Below are 22,620 nucleotides of genomic sequence, written 5' to 3'. Positions count from 1 at the left end.
TCTCTCTTGTCCATCCATGGTCACCAGGACCTGGTCGCATCAACAGATCCTCGCCCCTCCACGTCACATCACCAACTCACTAACTCGTGGCTCTCTCTTCCACCTCTATAAATATCTTCTACATGTAGATCAAAGTATGCAGAAGGTTCCAGAAGCCTAGTCTGAACAGTTGTGATTTGGAAAGCTGCCTGTAGAGATGAACAAAGACACACAGCCCCACGACAATGAATCCTACTGTAGGCCTAATTATATTAGAGTCCATGGAGAACGTTGGCTTAATGGAGGCCCCTGAGACACTCAGCCAAGACCAAGACCAACTGAGCGCAAGCAGATCCCTAATCAAACACAACAAGAGTGACATAACCAGAGCTCCATGCTGGATAAAAGACCGCTCTACTCCATTGGTCCAATAGTCATTAATCCGGGGCCTGCTCCTCACAGCCTGTGCTCATACTTTCCTGAAATGCAAAGTCCAACAGAATAATGTCTGCAATATATAAAGGCTGCCATATATTACTGCCATACAGTGCTCATATAATAGTGCCATATAGCACCTAAATAATGCTTGGTGCCACATCAGAGCTGTATTGGAGGCCACATTATACAGGAACAGATAGGGCTGGGGACAGTCTCCACTGAATTTTCTGCCCTTTGCATGTGTCTGTGTGTTCCTGGGCACAGCTATGGGCACCAGACAAAAAACAAAGCGACCCGGCCCATCCCGCCAGGCGCTCAATGCTCGCTTGTTTTCTGCCTTGGACTTTGCTCTCGGATTTGGCAGCGCAGCGTCTGCCCTTGTGGTTGTAACTGGAGACGAGGGGTGGAAAGTGATGGAGGAAAGATTCTGGGAGCAGACTGCAAGGTTCTGGATAAAGGCTCCAGTGTGCGGATTAACCCTCTAGGGTGGGTCCTGGAGCCGTGCCCCTCTTGTAAACCCCTCCTGGTGCACCTGGCACTAGTGGAGCAGACAGTGATAGATTACAAAATGCCAGTTAAGTGTGAAAATCAATAAAATGTATCTATAATGTCACAGGCGTCCATGATGAATCGGACCCGAACCATGGAGAGTCCACACTCAGGAGCCTCATGTGTGATTGACATCTGCACTGGGCACCTTCTCCAATATATGCCAACAGCCATAGAGCCAGCATTACACCACCCAGCTTTCCTACTGTCCTGAATGTCACATCTAATAGTGATACATCACTTAAAATCCCCAAGTGACGTGCTCTATGGGGTCTGAGGGCGCCTAATTCCAGTAACCCGGCTCTACCAGAAACACAACTGAAGACCAGTAGAATGCAATGTTTAAGAAGTGGACAGATGAGATGTACAGTATGTAAGCCTATCGGGCGATGCTGTGTGCTGATCTGCTGTATCTAAGCTTATCATGCTGGCTGCTGAGCTGTGTATCTAATCTTATCATGTGGTACTGTTTGCTATAATGTGTATCTAATCCTATCCTGCGTGAATCTGTCTGCTGAGCTGTGTATCTAATCCTATCATATGTGATACTGTCTACTGAGCTGTGTATCTAATCCTGTCATGTGTGATACTGTCTGCTGAGCTGTGTATCTAATCCTATCATATGTGATACTGTCTACTGAGCTGTGTATCTAATCCTGTCATGTGTGATACTGTCTGCTGAGCTGTGCATCTAATCTTATCATGTGTGATACTGTCTGCTGAGCCGTGTATCTAATCCTATCCTGTGTGTTACTATCTGCTGAGCTGTGTATCTAATCCTATCCTGTGTGATACTATCTGCTGAGCTGTGTATCTAATCCTATCATGTGTGATACTGTCTGCTGAGCTGTGTATCTAATCCTATCCTGTGTGATACTGTATGCTGAGCTGTGTATCTAATGTTTGTTGCAGTCAGAGAGCAGCACTACGTCCCCATCGTATACATGGAGCAGTTATTCTGCATTGATCATCGCTGACCACAGATTATAATTCCAATTCCTTTAAAGGAAGAAGTGTAAATGTCGCAGGAAGCGGCCGGTCCGGCGGATGGCGCAGACAGCGTGAATCAGGCATTCCTGGCCGCCCTCCTCCGGGCTGGCTGAGCTCACTCACACCGTCTGGTGTTCCCTGGTTAAATAACGGAGAGGGGGGTGAAGGACGCCCTGAGCCTTCAGCCCTGAGCTCTGAACCCTGAGCCCTCAGCCCTGAGCTCTGACTCCTGAGCCCTCAGCCCTGAGCTCTGACTCCTGAGCCCTAATCACTGAGCTCTGACTCCTGAGCCCTAATCACTGAGCTCTGACTCCTGAGCCCTCATCACTGAGCTCTGACTCCTGAGCCCTCATCACTGAGCTCTGACTCCTGAGCCCTCATCACTGAGCTCTGACTCTTGAGCCCTCATCACTGAGCTCTGACTCCTGAGCCCTCATCACTGAGCTCTGACTTCTGAGCCCTCAGCCCTGAGCTCTGAACCCTGAGCCCTCAGCCCTGAGCTCTGAACCCTGAGCCCTCAGCCCTGAGCTCTGAACCCTGAGCCCTCATCACTAAGCTCTGACTCCTGAGCTCTAATCGCTGAGCTCTGACTCCTGAGCCCTCATCACTGAGCTCTGACTCCTGAGCCCTCATCACTGAGCTCTGACTCCTGAGCCCTCATCACTGAGCTCTGACTCCTGAGCCCTCATCACTGAGTTCTGACTCCTGAGCCCTCATCACTGAGCTCTGACTTCTGAGCCCTCAGCCCTGAGCTCTGAGCCGAGTCCTCAGCCCTGACTACTGAGTCCTAAGCCCCAAGCCCTGAGCGGTGACTCCAGAGACCTCAGCCCTAAACTCTGAGCCCCAACTCCTGGGCTCTCAGCTTTGACTCCTGAACCCTCAGCCCTGAGCTCAGACTTCTGAGCCCTCAGCCCTGGGTCCTCAGCTCTGAGATCTTAGCTCTGAGCCCTGAGTCTTCAGCCCTGACTCCTGAGCCCTCAGCTGAGTCCTCAGCCCTGAGCTCTGAGCTCTCAGCCCTAAACCCTGTCTTCTGAGCCCTGAGCTCTGACTCCTGAACTCTAAACCCTCAGCCCTAAAACCTGAGCTCTGACTCCTGAGCACTGAGTACTGGGCTTAGCCCTGAGCTCTGACTTCTGAGCCCTCAGCCCTGAGATCTTAGCTCTGAGCTCTGAGCCATCAGCCCTGGCCCCTGAGCCCTGAGCTCTGACTCCTGAGCACTGAGTACTGAGCTGAGCCCTCAGCCCTAAAACACCTGAGCTCTGACTCCTGAGCCCTGAGCCCCGAGCTCTGAGCCCTGAGCCCTCAGCCCTATTGGTGGGAGGCGGACTCTAGGGCGGGATTGGCTGGCGGAGTTTTAGGAGTTTTAGCTCTGGGTTAAAGTTTCATGAATCAGTCTGTGCTGGGAACTTAGACTGAAGGAGCTGCAGGTGGAAGACTGACAACCCTGACAACCCTGACAACCCTGACAACCCTGACAACCCAAGAGATGGAGCTCAGCGCGGGGACCCTGAAGGTGAGTGCAGATGAGCAAAAAGCTATTTCCATTATACCCAGCATATTATAATGCTAATGCTACTACCTGTGCTGTTGAACTACAAGTACCAGCAGAGCATGGCACAGGTTAGGCTCTAGCTCTGAGGTCACAGCTGTGGAACTACAAGTCTCATGCTGATTTCACAATTGCATATCCTCCAGATACTGTGAAATGATGATGTTTCCCAGACACAAGTACTACAAGTCCCAGCACCGCATCCCAGATATTATCCACAGACTATTCTAATAGTGTAAAATGCCCTAGTGTAAGCTAAGCAATCGATGACTCCTGTTGTAGAACTACAACTCCCAGCATGTAGATGCCATAGATCAACAGTCAAAGCGTTCCCAGATATGGAAGATATGCCCCAAATAGGATAGAGGTCATCCTCATGTGCGACCCCAGAGCAGATCTGCCATTCAGGAGCCTCAGAAAGCTGGGTGACCAGCCGCTCGGAAGGTGTGAAGTTGCTCTCCAGCTTTCCCAGAAACAGATATAACTATGTAACCGCTGAAGAGAAATATTTACAACTGGAAAGAAAAAACAATGGAACAATTTACATTTCCTGGGGAATTTTTATTATTTTTATTTCTTCTGGGGGCTGATCCTTTAGTTTGTGCCCCCTGTAAGACACCCGCCCTGACTCCATATATAGGGGGGCACTGATAGAGAATGGAGGGGCGGATGATCTGCAGGAAACAATTCATCCAAAGTCCACGGTAATAATAGGTGAGTAACGAGCGCCGCGGAGAAGAGCGCGTGTTCCCGGCTTGTGTCATTCAAATGAATGACGGCCGCCTGCACTATGTCAGCCAAACACTTCCCCAACACAAGAGGCTCTCAGCAGAAGTATAAATAATACTGTCTGCAGGAGCAGCGCTCAGCCCTACATAAAGGGGGATGTGACTGTCTGCGTGTACCCTCCTGTCACTGCGCCTGGTAGAAACTACAGAGGAGGACATATATACATAAGGTATCATACCCCAGAGCTGCACTCACTATTCTGCTGGTACAGTCACTGTGTCCAGATACATTACATTACTTATCCTGTACTGATCCTGAGTTACATGCAGTATTATACTCCAGAGCTGCACTCACTATTCTGCTGGTGGAGTCACTGTGTACATACATTACATTACTTATGCTGTATTGATCCTGAGGTACATCCTGTATTATACTCCAGAACTGCACTCACTATTCTGCTGGTGGAGTCACTGTGTACACACATTACATTACTTATCCTGTATTGATCCTGAGGTACATCCTGTATTATACTCCAGAGCTGTAATCACTATTCTGCTGGTGCAGTCACTGTGTACATACATTACATTACTTATCCTGTACTGATCCGGAGTTATATCCTGTATTATACTCCAGAGCTGCACTCACTATTCTGCTAGTGCAGTCACTGTGTACATACATTACATTACTTATCCTGTACTGATCCTGAGTTACATACTGCATTATACTTCAGAGCTGCACTCACTATTCTGCTGGTGCAGTCACTGTGTACATATGTATGTATATACATTACAGAGCTGCAATCACTTGGTTGATAGTAGACATGAGTCACATCTCAGGACCTTGGTCCAGCAGTCAGGTCACTATTCCCAGGCCCTCCAAACCACCTCCTTAGGCATCCTCAACTCCTCTTTTGATTGATGTTTGTGTCTCTTGCCCCATTGATGATCCTGTGTCAGGCTGATTACTGCCTGGGAATACTGACCTGACTGCGGGATGTAATGTATGTACACAGTGACTCCACCAACAGAATAGTGAGTGCAGCTCTGGAGTATAATATAGGATGTAATTCTGGATCAGCACAGAATAAGTAATGTATGTACAAAGTGACTGCACCAGCAGAAGAGTGAGCACAGCTCTGGAGGATAATACAAGATGTAACTCAGGATCATTACCGGAAAAGTAATGTAATATATGTACACAGTGAGTGCAGCTCTGGAGTATAATACAGGATGTAACTTAGGATCAGTAATGTAATGTATGTACACAGTGGCTGCACCAGCAGAATAGTGAGTGCAGCTCTGGAGTATAATACAGGATATAACTCAGGATCGGTACAGGATAAGTAATGTAATGTATGCACTCAGTGACTGCACCAGCAGAATAGCGAGCACAGCTCTGGAGTAGAATACAAGCTGTAACTCAGGAATACCTGCCTGGGAATACTGACTTGACTGCTGGATGAAATGTATGTACACAGTGACTGCACCAGCAGAATAGTGAGCACAGCTCTGGAGTATAATACAAGCTGTAACTCAGGATCAGTACAGGATAACTAATGCAGTAATGACTGCACCAGCAGAATAGTGAGTTCAGCTCTGGAATATAATTCAGGATGCAACTCAGGATCAGTACAGGATAAGTAATGTAATGTATGTACACAGTGACTGCACCAGCAGAATAGTGAGTGCAGCTCTGAAGTATAATACAGGAGGTAACTCAGGATCAGTATAGGATAAGTATTTTAATGTATGTACACAGTGACTGCACCAGCCGAATAGTGAGTGCAGCTCTGGAGTATAAGACAAGATAATTAATGTAATGTATGTACACAGTGACTGCACCAGCAGAATAGTGAGTGCAGCTCTGGAGTATAATAAAGGATGTAATTCAGGATCAGTACAGGATATGTAATGTATGTACACAGTGACTGCAGCTCAGGAGTATAAGACAGGATAGTAATGTAATGTATGTATACAGTGAGTGCAGCTCTGGAGTATAATACAGGATATAACTCAGGATAAGTAATGTAATGTATGCACACAGTGACTGCACCAGCAGAATAGTGAGTGCAGCTCAGGAGTATAAGGGAATATTGTCACGTTGCACATTTTCTGTAGATTTATTGGTCAGACATCCGTATTATTCCTTGATTATTTCTCTGCTATCTCTCATGTTGTTTGGTCAGGTTATTGCTCTGTCTTTGATTCTTGTTGGGGGGGGGGGGGGGGTACATGAGGACCTCAGTTCACTCTTGTGCGGTTCCGGTTTGTAGCCATCCTTTATTGCCCGGCCTCTAGGTATGGATTCCTCCAGTGTCCTTCCAATGCCAGACTGGTAAATATGTAGTCAGACAGGCTCCGGCACCGGAGCGGGGTGCGATGCAGCGGGGCAGGTAACCGCACCCAGCCCGTCACTGAACCCTATGGAAATGAGGCTGAATGTAGACGATTCTGGAGCTGGAACCTCGGGCAAGAACAGAACACGAAAACTCCTGTCACACACCGCAAAACAAGATCAGGCAGCGTGTGCGGCGCCAGCACGGAAAAACAGATGTGCTAAATAAATACCGAAATACTGAGTGCTAGGACTGCACCACGCAGGATGGGATTAGATACACTGGATCCGAAAACACACGATGGGGATGGGTACACTAGAAGAGTATCACACATGAGAGACTTGGATACACCAGAAGAGTATCACACATGAGAGACTTGGATACAAAAGAAAAGTATCACACATGAGAGACTTGGATACACCAGAAGAGTATCACACATGAGAGACTTGGATACAAAAGAAGAGTATCACACATGAGAGACTTGGATACACCAGAAGAGTATCACACATGAGAGACTTGGATACAAAAGAAAAGTATCACACATGAGAGACTTGGATACACCAGAAGAGTATCACACATGAGAGACTTGGATACAAAAGAAGAGTATCACACATGAGAGACTTGGATACACTAGAAGAGTTTCACACATGAGAGACTTGGATACACTAGAAGAGTATCACACATGAGAGACTTGGATACACTAGAAGAGTATCGCAGATGATAGACTTGGATACACTAGAAGAGTATCACACATGAGAGACTTGGATACACTAGAAGAGTATCGCAGATGATAGACTTGGATACACTAGAAGAGTATCACACATGAGAGACTTGGATACACTAGAAGAGTATCACACATGAGACTTGGATACACTAGAAGAGTATCACACCACATGATAGACTTGGATACGCATGATAGACTTGGATACACTAGAAGAGTATCACACATGAAAGTCTGGGATATAATGGAAGAGTATCACATATGATAGACTTGGGTACACCAGAAGAGTATCACACAGGAGAGACATGGATATAATGGAAGAGTATCACATATGAAAGACTTGGATACACTAGAAGAGTATCACACATGAGAGACTTTTATACACTAGAAGAGTATCACACATGGTAGACTTGGATGCACTGGAAGAGTATCACACATGATCGACTTGGATACACATGATCGACTTGGATACACTGGAAGAGTATCATACATGACAGACTTGGATACACTAGAAGTGTATCACACATGATAGACTTGGATACATTAGAAGAGTATCACACATGATAGACTTGGATGCACATGATAGACTTGGATACACTGGAAGAGTATCATACATGACAGACGTGGATACACTAGAAAGGTATCACACATGATAGACTTGGATACACGATAGACTACTTGGATACACTGGAAGAGTATTACACATGATAGACTTGGATACTCTTGCGCTACATACAGTATATTATTATACACATTAGGATTAGATACACCAGCTCATCATGCATGGCTTAGATACACCATATCTCCATGTCTCATACATGAGCTCATTGTATTATGTACGCCGGCTCATTGTCTGGGTAATTTGGCTGCTCCTGTGTTTTCTCATGTATCTGTGATATATTTGACAGTCATATGAAATACCCCAGACCGGAGAGACACTGGATGATCCTCAGACCGGGAATCTCCAGCGAAATGTCTCAATTATGTAGGAATTTCAGCAGATCCAGGTACATGATGCCGGATGCAGCGTTGGATCTGCTGCCAGGAAGGGTTGGAGGAGGTTTATCCTCCCTGCTCCATTATTATTGAGAAATTGATTCCAGATGCAGATGGTTTATTCCCAGTCTCTGCCCTGCACACAGGTCCCATTGTGTAAGGCTGCAGGCTGGCCAGCATTCAGGGGTCTGCGCAGTGCTGAGATTTACAGGGGAGACCCCTGGCTGCGGAAAGACGGGGTGCTTATTAACGGATACGATGAATGCTGCAAACTGCAACAACCTTATAAAATGTGGCCTCAGAAATCAGGCCCAGATGTATTATTCTATTCTACAAAACACTTCTTATCTATTGTTAAATATATTGTTAAATATTAACGTCGCCTCCGAGATGGGAGATATCGATTTCTGTTTGGTGAAGGTAAATGCACGCTCCGCCTATGACCAACAATGACCCCAAAGTCAATAAACACAAAATCCACTATTTTTTTAGTGTTTGTCTATTTTTTTTCCATTTTCACTTGTTTTTGCAATATATTATGCCGAAAAGAATCCACAAACTGCTGTTGCCAGATCTGGTTTTGGTTTTGTGCACCTCTAGGTTGTAATTTTAGTGTATTATGGAGTCCTTTTATGAATGGGTCCTCCCCAGAATCCATTAACCAAAGAGAGTGTTAAATATTTATGGATGTCCATGTACCAAATATTTGTTTGTTTATAAACAGATTTATGTTGAGGATCTACACAAATTATAATAAGGTCCAATCGAAGGCTCAGTTAACAGTATTCAGCCTGCTTGTTGACTGTTTCCACTAGAATAAGGACCTTTTTTTACAATATATTTTGTTGGCTTTTATATAGTCACTATTAGGCTTATTTCACACATCTGTGCAAAACGAGAACATTTTACACGGTCTATGGTGTGGCCTAAAACACACTTCCGCAAAAAAACGTCCGTGTAACACGGTCCGTTTTTCGGGTCTGTGTTCCGTTTTTTTGGGGCGTTTCTCCGGTACGTATGGCATCCCTGTGATGGCATATGCAAGCCGTGTGTGCGTGTGGAATGTCCGTATTGACATAAAATACGTACGTGTGCTGTTCGTGTGCTGTCCGTTTATAAAGGCCCGCATTCTTACCCAATTAACGTTGTTAATCATTCATCATGAGATCCTGGTGTTTTTGTTTGCCATCAATTGACCTGATAGATTGGTAACAAGTGTTTCAGATTTCGTGATTAAAAACGGACACGGACGATACGTGCTGAACACGGACATACTCCGTGTGCGGTCCGTGCAGGCACGGACCCATAGACTAAAGCGGGTCCGTGCCTGCGTGCTGCCGGCAAAAAACGGACATGTCGTCCGTGTAGAAAAGCGCACACACATACTTACGACACGGACACACGTTCCGTTTGATTTTACGTGCGTGTGCCATCTACCATTGATTAACATGGGTCTCCATGTGTACGTGTCTCCAGTACGTGCAAATACGTACCGCACACGTACAAAAAAAACGGATGTGTGTTGCGGGTCTGTGTGTGTTTAGTGTGCTATCCCTGTGCCATCCATGTGACATCCGAATAGCACACGGACAGCATGAGCTGGTATATTTACCTATCTTCGGTGCTGCTGTTACTTCCAGGTTCAGACAGCATGAGCTGATACACTTACCAATCTCTGGTGCTGCTGTTACTTCCGGGTCCGGACAGCATGAGCTGATATACTTAGCAGTCTGCTGCGCTGCTGTTACTTCCGAGTTCAGACAGCATGAGCTGATATACTTATCAGTCTCCTGTGCTGCTGTTACTTCCGGGTTCAGACAGCATGAGCTGATATACTTACCAGTCTCCTGCGCTGCTGTTACTTCCGGGTCCGGACAGCATGAGCATGAGCTTTGGAAACCAATTTATTAGATATAAAAATACATCTATTCACTTTTCTACATTTTTTTAAGTTTTGTCTTTTATGCGCTTATCACGTATTTGAAGAAAAATATACTTAAGGGTATATTTTTAACAACCCCCAGTGTCAGTATCCTGTAACCCTAGTGTCAGTGTCATTATCCTGTACCCCCAGTGTCAGTGTCATTATCCATTATACTTACCTGTCTCCAGTGCTGCTGTTACTTCCGGGTCTGGACAGCATGAGCTGATAGGATTAACAGTCTCCTGGGCTGCTGATACTTCCGGGTCCGGACAGCATGAGCTGATATACTTACCTGTCTCCAATGCTGCTGTTACTTCCGGGTTCGGACAGCATGAGCTGGTATACTTACCTGCCGTTAGCACTGCTGTTATTTCCGGGTCTGCAATCAGTGCAGTGAATATTTATGAGCTTAATGATCAGGACCCGGAAGCAACAGCAGAGGCAGAAACAACAGCTCTGGAGAGAGGTAAGTATAAAAATTCTTTATTTTTATGTCCCCTGTGATTCCCCCGGTATGAGTGACACGGATCACAACAGTTTGCGGTCCGTGTGACACTCTTGCTGACTACAGAAAACGCACGTCGCCGAATGGATCACACGGACACACGGTATGAAAACAGGGGCGTATGCGTATTGATTTTAATGGGTCTACTTATGTCCATGTCTCCGGTAGATGTGAAAACGGACGTCACATGTACCGGAAACACGGCCGTGTAATAGAAGCCTTAGGCTGGCTTCACATGACCATATTTTTTCCATCGGTCTGATTATGTTGATTAGGGTCTGATCCATTTTTGTCAAAGGTGGAGAATAAAAAAAAAATCAGTGTGGTCCAATTTTTTTTTTTTTTTTTTTTTGAGGGGGACGTGTCCACTGCCTCAATGAATAATGGTTTGAGTGCAATCCGATTTTTGGATGGATAGCACTGTCGTCTGCAGGAGCCAGAATGGACAGAAACATGTGTCTTGCTGCCTGCAGATCTCTGATGTGCACACAATATACTTGACCCCAAAATGGGTCACCAGCAAGTGCCCCAGAACTGGACTGACCCGAGAACAATGGGGCAGTAAAGTGGTGGGTATGTAGGAAGGAGTTCAATGCATAGCCATGTCCACCTGGTCTGATTGTTGGAGGGTGTTGCAGTATTGCTATGGTTAATGCCAGGTCGCTTGCCCTATATGATTTGTAGCAATGCATCTGTAAAAGAAACAATGTAACTTCAGTATCCTCCTTCTTTCTCTTCATTCTTGCAGCATAGTGAACTGCCATTCAGGACTCTGGGAAAGCTGAGTGATCATGTCAGACTTCAGGCTCATTCACACATCTGGTTTTCATTTTATTTTCTCATGGATAGCGCACTTATACCTATGACAGTCCATTATCGTGGAGGCATTTTCGATATTGATTTGATTGTTGGATCAATCTCAGCAATGCAAGTCCATGGGTCTGTGTTAGATAGGAAAAGGATAGAGAAACCTTTTTATTTGATGAATCGATGACCAAAATCACTGATGCAACTTGGTCTGTTTTTTTTTCTCATATGTGAAAAAAATTGACATGTGAATGAGTCCTTTCAAGGGAACCTGTCAGGTCCAATATGTACCCAGAACCACGAGCAGTTCTGGGTGCATATTGCTAATCCCTGCCTAATCGTCCCTGTATCTACTAGCATAGATAAAGAGATATTTAGAAAAAGTATTTCTAAATATCTTTTATTGCATGCTATTGACTAGACTCCTGTGCATTAGTTCCCCTTGCTATCACAGGGACCCAATCGCTGCCATGATAACCCTGGGTCCTCACAATGACAACCCCGAGTTACTGGGGTACATTTCGCCGCACAGACCACAGCACCTATGTTACCAGAGTTCCCTGCAACAAGGTCCCATGGTAAAGACTGCGAGATGAGAAAATGTCTTCTGACACTGGCTATGTGGCCTAGGTGCCGAGAACCCCAGTGACATCACAAGGTGAACGGAGATCATATTGGTGGATCTGCAAGAAACCTCAGTGATCCTGGCATGAACTTGATTCACCAAGTGACATCACCGGAGTTCCATACAACAAGGTCCCATGGTAAAGACCGCAAGGTGAGGAAATGGCTGCTGACACTGGCTATGTGGATTAGATACAGGGAACCTCGGTGATGTCACAAGGTGAACCGAGTTCATGCCGGCGAATCTGCAGGAAACCCCGGTAATCCGCCGTCATGAACTCGATTCACCTTGTGACGTCACCGGAGTTCCATGCAGCAAGGTCCCATGGTAAAGACTGCGAGATGAGAAAATGTCTTCTGACACTGGCTATGTGATGTAGGTGCAGGAAACCCCGTCACAAGGTGAATCGAGTTCATGCCGGCGAATCTGCAGTAAACCCCGGTGATCCACTGGAATGAACTCCATTCACCTTCTGACGTCACTGGAGTTCCTTGCACCAATTTCCCGTGGTAAAGACCATGAGATGAGGAAATGGCTACAGGGAACTCTAGTGACGTCAAAAAACCACATAACAACACACAAAAAAAGCAACGTGTGCATTAGGGTATGTGCGCACGTTGCTTTTTACCTGCTTTTTTGCTGCTTTTTCTTCTGCGCTGTTTAATGCCAAAATGGATGTGTTCTTCTATTCAAGCATAGTCTATGGGAATTTGGGTTTCTTGTTCACACTATGTTGTTCAAAATGCTGCCTTTTTGTGGCAGAACTTTGGTCAAAAACTCAGCTTTTCAAAGAAGCAACATGTCAATTGTTTTTGCCATTTGGGTTTTGCACTGCAAAGCTGAGTTTTTGACCAAAGTTCTGCCACAAAAAGGCAGCATTTTGAACAACATAGTGTGAACAAGAAACCCAAATTCCCATAGACTTTGCTTGAATAGAAGAACACATCCATTTTGGCATTAAACAGCGCAGAAGAAAAAGCAGCAAAAAAGCAGGTAAAAAGCAACGTGCGCACATACCCTTACATGTTGAAGTCAATTGGTGAAAAAAAGCAGGAAAAAACGCAGAAACAATTATCATGCTGCTTCTTTTGTCAGCAACAAAAACTGCAAGGAAAAAAGAAGCAACGTGTGCACAGCAAGTCAGGATTCTCATAGACTTTGCTGGGATGACTTTTCCTTGTTTTTATTGATTAAAAGAAGCAAGCAAAAAAGGATAAAATATAAAAGCATGAAAAAAGCCAAGGCCTACTCAAAAGAAATCGACATCTTGTGGATTTGAAGAATGCACCGTATGTCAATTTCCATAGTGTTAAAATAGCACAACGGGTCTGAGATTTACATAAGACTCAACCACATACACTGTTTTTTGTGAACGAACATATGTAGTATAAAAAAAAATGCATCAAATATTCATTGTGAGAATGCAGCCTGAAGGGTGAAAACTTGCATTTCTGCAACGGAATGTTGATGCTGCAGCTTTAAGAATCTTAGAATGCCCAGAATTTTAAAAATAGTTTGAAATTCCATCCACATAAATTTTTTAAATATTGACAGTTGGTTACAATGTATCCAGTCCAGAGATTCCGGTGACTGATCATCATCAGCAGCACAAATGTGAACTCCTGCTTTTATCTGCACTGATACATTGTAGCAAATCAACTTCCAATGTCATTTTTTGTAGAACTGCAGCTGTCACTGAGCTCCATGGGATCACTACTCCTGGTTGGGAGCTGTCCTGATTGGTTGGAAGCTGTCATGGCTCAGACTTGACTTTGATCTCTGAATCTATTGTTTATTTTTAAAGGACCTTGAGCCTCCTGTATTCTGTACAGCCAGCTGCTGAGTACTGACATCCACCCATCTAGGAGTCTTAAAGGGTTAGGCCTGGTGGATGAGGAAGGAAGATGCTTGCTGGTTACATTCACAGTTGCACACCTCGTTACATTGTATAATGGAGACACATGTGGCGCTCTTTGTGGAAGAAAGTAGCCATGTTTTTCTATTTCCAGACATCGCCATCTTTCTGAAATCATTTTGACAACCTTTTTAGATTGCAAGCTCCTCATAGAGCCCCCATATCCTCTGTCCCTCTAGGTCTATTGTACGGTACTGGCGAGAGGGGGGCACAATCCTGAGCTTGATATATGCATTAGGCAAATCTAATAATAATTCTTCTAGGATAGGGGGGCACTTACTTTCTTAGAAAACTCTCAAGCATGACTGAGCACAATACCAGCTGCTATTTAATGCCTATCAAACGGGAAAAAATAAATTATAGCCGAAGATAATCCTATTATAACGGTGGAATTGCAGCCGCGCTGGTATAGTGGAGCGGTTACGTGGCATTTTCTTACAGTCTCCTCCATTTCACAGGAGCCGTGTTTTGTAATTTTACCCAATTTTACTAAGTAGTAAATTCTGAAGAGATGAAATATGAAGACCTAATGGAGGAATGATCTGTAATACCACCCAGAAATCAGAGCTAGGGGCATGCCCCCCGAGTATTTTATAATAATTTGTTAGTGCCTCCATCAGGGTGACAGAGGTACTGCAATTATTAAAAATACTTCTAGCAGGTCTTCAAATGATGGGGTACTACAGCTCCCAGCAGAGGCGGGGGATAAAGTCACATAGAGGACAGCAGTGAAGGGATTCCTAGATGACCATAAAAAAGCCATTTGGTAAATCTGTCTTCAGTAAACTCAAGCTCCCCCTAGTGGCAGCTATAGGTAGCGTGACTTTCCCTATTTAAAGCGATAGTCTATAGTGTTGTTATATTCGAGCGCTGTATTAGTGGGTCTACTGGACCCAAGGTACTGTTCACTTGCTTGGGGGAGCGAACTGGACCGGCCGCGGAGTCTTCACTACTGCCACCAAAGATGGCAGCAGGTACACGCACTGGTAAGCAGCCGGCAGAGGGCAGCCCCAGGGGATCTGCAGTACCCCAGCAGCTGGCACCACAGACACAGTACAGTCTCTGGTGATAATGGCAGCAGGCAGAGTGGGATGGATGGATGCGGCAGTAGCAACCGGCGTGGATACTTACAGTAGAGAGTATCAAGGTAACTGGTTGGTGTGGAAGGAAGCAGCAGATCAGCAAATCGGCACAGCACTGACACAATGATGGCAACAGCACAAGGAAAATGACAACTTTCAATGATACTAACTCATTGCCCTCGCACCTCCCAAAGGGTAAAGGTGCCTTAAGTACCTGCAGCCTCACAGCTGACTTGAGAGGCACTTCCGGGTTAGGATACGCTGGCCCTTTAAGAAAAGGTGCATGGCCACACTCGCACCCTTGGGGCAGAACCAGGAAGCCTGTGAGATGTGCACAGCCTCCTGGAGGCAGCAGCATGGACTGGAGACGGGGCGGCCACCGCAAGACAGCCAGATGGGTGAGAGAGCCAACGTCTCCGCTGAGGGGAGTAAAATAGTGTGGGGATGCCGGTGTAGGCATTACAACAGTCAGTTTGGGCTGACTGAGCCATGTAGGGGATATCACCCCTATAAAAATCTTAACTTTAGTCCTTTCTTGCCAGGCTCTGTTCTGCAAAAACTGAAATTTAATCAAATATGCTAATTAGTGTGCTCGGCGCGCACTGGGTATGGCCAAGAGGCTCAGTGCGCTGATTCACCAACTGGTCTTGCATGACCCCGCCTACCTCTCTGGTGATTGACAGCACTGGCTTGCCGTGATCCTCCTCTGTAGACAGACCTCACTCCAATCCCTACAAGACTCTGGGCCGATTCATCAAGACAGGTGCCATGCATGTAAGTTTTAATGAAGGGCTCGCTGGATCATGATGCACTGAATACATTAGGAGGTGCTCGCTGCTTAGTAAATTTGGTTGCATCTTCTTAATGACAAACACGTTGCAAGAAATGCTACTCCAGTCAGGGACTGGACTATCATTTTTGGCATAAGAAATTACATCATTTTTTGCCGAATTTAATAGGCACAACTGCTTGAAACTGGTGTGAAAACATCTCCACACTGTGCAAAAAGTGTTTTTGGCTATGTGCCTGGTGATCGGGTCCTGATATGTATCACAGGGACCTGATCGTTGCCATAGTAACCCTGAGTCATCATTATGATGACCCCGGGTTACTGAGCTACGGATCGCCTCACACACCCTGCTGCTTCATTTTTCAGCAACAAAATCTGCAAGGAAAAAAGAAGCAGCGTGTGCACAGCAAGTCACGATTCTCATAGACTTTGTTGGGATGCTTTTTCCTTGCTTTTATTGATTCAAATAATGAAAAATGCAAAAAAAAGCAAAAAAAAACACCACATGGGCAGACAGCCTTACTCTAGATTTCTGCCCCAAACACTTTGAACATTAGGCCCCTTTGTGCTTGGTTTATACGGTCAGTTTGGGCTGACACGCGCTCTCTAATGCTATCAGTATGCACAGCTGAAGGTTTAGTGCTCAATATAATAAAAAGCATGAAAAAAAGGAGCTCAGATCATGATAGTTCCTGAATTGTGTACCTTAGTGCACTGCTGCATCTGCAACATTCCTACTGTAAATGACACGCTGAATCCACATAGTTATTATTATCTACTCCCCTCACTCCATTTTCCAGTGCGAGTTATGGCTCTGCGATAAGCAAGGAATGCATAAATTACAAGCGGAGGAATTTTTTTATTTCAAAGTGGGGGGAACAAAAAGGACTACATGTCTATTTTCCAGGTTTTGTGAACTCTTGCAAGGTCTCTGAGAAGCTGCCAGGCTCATTTCTGTCTACCGTGTCAGGGGTGGCGACTGCAATGAATTTATGTGACATGACATATCTCATATAAACAGCTTAAGCCCCTGGGACCATAAGACCGTGCTGCTGGAGCTTCCAGCCGGCTGCATGCGAATGATCTCTTGCAGGGACCGAATACCTTCCACAAAACACAATATAGTATAACAATAGAGCCTTGCTCCTAAGGGGGGACAGGTGAGGCGGATTAGCACATGCCTATCTGGTTATCTTGCACCAATTTAATCTTCCCATGTTTAAAATAGACTCAAAATGATGGTTGAAAGTAGCATGAAAGATAAGAAGAGGACACATTCCCTTCCTCGTCCATCACTGTTATTCCACCTGTGATTATAGTGTGTCACTGTAACTGATTGTTATTAAGTAAAGGTAAACTCAAGGGCACCGCTATGGGATCCACGAATAGGCCACAAATTCAACACATTTTTACTATGAGCTGTGTAGTAAAAAGGACGAGGAAGGGGCAACAAATGCAGATGAAGGATACTTCTAAAGATCTTTTTTAAAAAATCTAAAAGTGAAGGTAAACTCAAGGGCACCGCTAAGGAGGCTGCAGATAGGCCGTAAATTCAACACATTTTTACTGTGAGCTGTGTAGTAAAAAGGAGGAGGAAGGGGCAACAAATTGCAGATGAAGGATACTTCTAAAGATCTTTTTTAAAAAATCTAAAAGTGAAGGTAAACTCAAGGGCACCGCTAAGGGATCCACGGATAGGCCACAAATTCAACACATTTTTACTATGAGCTGTGAAGTAAAAAGGAGGAGGAAGGGGCAACAAATGCAGATGAAGGATACTTCTAAAGATCTTTTTTAAAAAATCTAAAAGTGAAGGTAAACTCAAGGGCACCGCTAAGGAGGCTGCAGATAGACCGCAAATTCAACACATTTTTACTGTGAGCTGTGTGGTAAAAAGGAGGAGGGAGGGGCAACAAATGCAGATGAAGGATGCTTTTGAAGATCTTTTAGAAACAATCTGAAATAATAGTAATTTTTGAAGTTTTCCAGCCTGTAGCTACAACTAAATGTGTATAATGATGCTCAAAAATAATCTCAGAATGTGACGCCACAAGTCATGGCTGATTGTAAAAACTATGAACACCTGTTAACTGCACGGATCTTACAGATGTGTCCTCTTATTTTCCAGATGGCGGTGGGACAGCCGGGTGCAGAGAGAGGTCCTCCCTGTGTGAGGTGTAAGGGGACATGCACAGGATTCCAGACGCACTCCTGGAGGTAAAGCCATTAGACAGTGAACTTCTGCACACTGAGAATGGATTAGATCAGGAAAAAATCGGGAAATGTGTCTGACTTCTAATGAGATGTCTCATCTGGATTTCTCATAATTGTGTTTTGCAAAAAAGAAACCTAAACCAAACCCTAAATCATCATCATTTGATAAAATATGTGTCGATAGTTTTTTTTTTTTTAGTTTATCCTTTCCCAGTAAAACTATGTGACAACCAACATGTGCATTATGGCAGCTGCCACAAGGTTCATCCCCCCCTTGCCAAGATGTGGTGTGATATAACCCCTACTGTTTTACTACTAAACTGAGTGGGGTACAAGTCACTTGAACAAACCATCTTGACAATTTTGGATAGCTTTTCGGGTGTGCACAATATGCGCAATCGCACAGAGTATAACAGGGGCACGGTGAAATGCCATGTTGTCTATCTATATCATGATCTTTATTGTATAGCAGTTTTAATTCACTATCCTGTAGCACGATTATTAAACGAGTTTATGTTCTGTGCTGTGACTGTATGTTGGTATTAGTTGAACACTGTATGGCGGTATTTATTGTGTGGTACTGCTACTGTACACTTCTATTCAGGCAGCTATTTCTAAGTTTTATTTGTCCATCATTTGGCACTTTTATTTGGGCACCATAGTGCATGATGTTGATAAATTGACACTATATGGTAGTGTTAATTCAGCACTGTATGACTATGAAAGAACAGAATATATTTTGTTTCTATAATGTCCATCTTGTCTTTGTCACGGTTCCGCTCTGCAGAGCATTTTGCATTTGGAATATCTTTATCATGACTCCACTGTGCGGAACATTTTGCATTTGAAAATGCTCTGCTATGTGTCTTGTGCACTTGCTGACAGGTTGCCTTTCAGCACTAGGGTCCACGCTGGTTTTGGGAGGTGCCGTCACACATGCGTCTTCCTGGTGATTGCTCTGTTTCTTCACTGGGCTTGCTCTATCTGAACTTAGCCAGTCGTACTTCCTGTTTGCTCGGTGTGCTCTTGGCTCTTGTCTGTTGTAAGTGTTCTGATCTTGGCTTCTGACCTAAGACCTCTTCCTGACCACATCTGTTTGTTCCCTGAACCTTATACGTTTTTTCCCGGCCTCTGACCACAGAGTTCTTCCTGACCTTGTTTCTGTCTGCTCCCTGAACCTTATACATTAGCTCATCAGCATCTGACCTTGGACCTCTTCCTGACCACATCTCTGTCTGCTCCCAGAACCTCATACCTTACCTCCTGGCTTCTGACCTCGGACCTCTTCCTGACCACATCTCTGTCTGCTCCCTGAACCTTATACCTTACCTCCCGGCTTCTGACCTTGGACCTCTTCCTGACCACATCTCTGTCTGCTCCCTGAACCTTATACATTACCTCCTGACTTCTGTCCTCAGACCTCTTCCTGACCACATCTGTCTGCTCCCTGAACCTTATACCTTACCTCCCGGCTTCTGACCTCGGACCTCTTCCTGACTACATCTCTGTCTGCTCCCTGAACCTTATACATTACCTCCTGGCTTCTGTCCTCAGACCTCTTCCTGACCACGTCTCTGTCTGCTCCCTGAACCTTATACGTTACGTCCTGGTTTATGACCCCGGCTTGTCTGACTACCCTTCTATTCATACTGCTCATAGTGCCTAGCATCACAGTCTTATAACTGAATGATGTTATGGGGTTCACCTAATACTGATGGGCGGGAAAGCTTCACATTTCTGTTCTCACACCTGTTGTTTTTATTGGTCCATAGTTCAGAGGGGACTTTTCTTTTATCTGTGACCTTATATAAACTTATCACATGTACTAATAAAGGAGAATTCTTTGAGTACACCATACTAAGTGTGTGCTGTATTGATTTCCCGAGCGCTCGTAAAACAAATCTTATTAATTTGGAGTTCAAAAGGCATAGGAGTGTATTTCACTCACAATGACCATATGCCGACAAAACACAAGATATCACGTAGAGCAACAGCCAACATAAACGTAGAACAGCATGGGTCCCCTAACTTATGGCCCTGGCACTGCCATGACAAACCCTAATGGCAGCAAAGAATGAATCGAAGCTTTATATTTACGGGCTACTTAAAGGCTGTCAGGCAAGTCGAGCACATAGAAAGTAGCAAAGAAATATCATTAGGCGGTGATGAGTCGAAACCGCGAGCGAGACACATAATCACAGATAGACGATGCCGTAAAAGAAAAGACAAAATGAAACTGAAATAAACAAACATTGTAACAAACGCGTTGCGAGATGACAAATGAAAGCGAGCGATCGTGGTGCTACTTCAGCAGACTCTTAGTGAATTATTAATGATGATCATCTGTAGCCGGAGAGGGAACAAGCTCCTATTCATGTCAAAGAGAAACATTCTGGATAGTAACCGGCGCGACAAATGAATATTCTGTATCAATCACGCGGCTCAATAATGAAGCAATTTATGGAGCGTATCTGGCGCTATAAGTAATTCCGAAAATGAGGGAAACATATTGACTTGTTATCCTGTCTGGTCTTTGTAATCTGCAGCTTTTAGTGCTCAGCCAGCTGTCGGCGAGGTCTCGTGCACGCTCGGCTGATCACTGACGCAAAGCGAGCGATAAACTCACAAAAGTACAAACTAACGAGCGAGCGGTCGGAAAAATATACCGCCAGGTCGTCAGACTCGGCTAATTGCTGCATGTAAACGCCTCAATTAACGCCGAGCTTTTCATTCTTTTGATACGGTGTGGGCCGGAAGAGGTTGTTGAAGGTTCGGATCTGCACGTGTTTGACGGTCTGTGACCAGCCGCGGGGCTCCATAAAGGGGGCGACGTCTGGGTAACGAGGGGTGACAGATTACAAATTCTATCGGTCTTGAAATGTCTCGGAGGGGCTTTCTTTTATGGAAATGAAGTTTTAATCATCGGATAACGAATACTCAATGTCTGGAACGCAACTTGGAATTAATGGCGCGAAATGCGTTATATAATAAATAAATACTTCTGCACTTTTCTAAAATACTTGGGGTTTCAACTCCCCTTCGTTTTGAAGATCTGTTTACTGTTTCCATTTGTATCCAGCGTCGAGAAAATTCTGAGCTCCGGTTGAGATTTGTGCAGCTGCCGAAGTGTTTAGCTCACAGAGCGTTGTACGTAGTGGATATGTGCCGCCCCCACGTCAGAAGCAGCCGGGCTGCACGGATCCGGACCCGCAGTGTGGCTCGAGGGATTCCCCAGACCCAGGGGTCACGCGGACACTCCGACTAAAAGGGGGACGTATTTGTACGGGATTTGCCGTAGTCAGTCTGTGACGCCACCCACGGTGTGTGGTGAAATGTGGCACCACCGCTGCTGCTGTGGGACACCCGGGACGATGGGATGGCAGCTGGTTGTAGGGATGGTTGCCCTGGGACCCGGTGACTTGGTGCAGGGGCCGGCGCGCCTGGTCAGACCAGGGAGTCTCAGCTTACTCATGGTTAAAGACATCAGACAAGTCAATTGATTAACCAAGGTGCTGGTGGCCGGCCGCCGCGGCCGGGTGTATGCTGGTCCCCCACCCGGGCTGGTGGTCTGTGTCACTTTCCTCTGCACTGTGTTGTGATGTGGTAGACATCCCGGTGTGGAACGTGGGAGCCCACTCCTGGTACTATTGTTGGGAACTGTGCACGGTGACGCTGACCCGTGGCATCTACCGGGCCCTGGCGGATGCCCTATCCCTCTCTGTGGCTATTTGTCTGTTTTTGGGACTTTGGTTGGGACAGGACCTATAATCCTGCCCTCAATTGGTTAATTAGCTAGGCTGTTGGTTCCGGTCCTGGCTTCAGGGTCCAAGTACCCCTCTCTGTGCACGGTTTCCGGGTCGGTTCTTTGGTGTTGGTACCGGCGGGCTCCAACCCTGCCCCGGTCCACCTCGGATCTCCGGCTGCCGTCTTCCCATCTCCTGTTAGACACGGACCACCGTCTGCCACCTAGCCAATGCACCAGGGCTTCAACCCCGGCGCCTCTGCTCTCGAGCTTCACCTCCTCACGCCACTCAACTTGAGCTCTCAACTTTTACTGACTCTTTTCCCACCCCGGGCTCTCCAAACCCCTAGGTCAGCGTTCTCCATCCGCCTGGTCCCGCCCACTGGTGTGCCTGTCCTTCCCTGGGGGAGGTGACTAGGGTTTCAGGTCGGCTGTGTGTAACCCTGTGAGGGACGGTGTTATGCGGGGGCCTATGTGTGACTACCTGGTTTTGCCAGGGCGTCAGATACAATTGTGTCTACCAAGTGTAATGCAAGCCGCTAGTTACGGGTAGCAGGGCTGCCACTAGGAATTTCAGGGCCCCTGACTGGCATAATTTTGGGGCCCCCTTGAGACTCCATCCCCTGGTTTGTAAGCCAATAAATGAAGCGTGAAGGGGCCCCCCTTCTGTTTGTCCCCCCCTGGTGGCGGCCCAGGGTAGTACAGATGGAGGAGTAGTCAGGAAAGATGG

The 22,620-nt window shown here is 45.7% G+C and overlaps 1 protein-coding gene across 1 annotated transcript in view; it reads left to right on the top strand.

Annotated features, from left to right (window-relative positions):
* The first annotated feature begins 3,363 nt into the window (after positions 1-3,363).
* LMCD1 (LIM and cysteine rich domains 1) overlaps positions 3,364-22,620 on the top strand; it is a 31,672-nt gene continuing 12,415 nt past the window's right edge. The window contains exons 1-2 of the mRNA XM_075320771.1: positions 3,364-3,469; positions 18,063-18,151. Of these exons, the coding sequence (XP_075176886.1) occupies positions 3,443-3,469; positions 18,063-18,151 (116 nt within the window). The 5' untranslated portion in view covers positions 3,364-3,442. The remainder of the gene's footprint in view (positions 3,470-18,062; positions 18,152-22,620) is intronic.

The sequence above is a fragment of the Anomaloglossus baeobatrachus genome, chromosome 8, assembly GCF_048569485.1.
Source record: "Anomaloglossus baeobatrachus isolate aAnoBae1 chromosome 8, aAnoBae1.hap1, whole genome shotgun sequence".
Lineage (NCBI taxonomy): Eukaryota > Metazoa > Chordata > Amphibia > Anura > Aromobatidae > Anomaloglossus > Anomaloglossus baeobatrachus.
The sequence above is the reverse complement of the archived record's forward strand: the minus strand, read 5'-3'. Positions and strand labels throughout refer to the sequence as shown.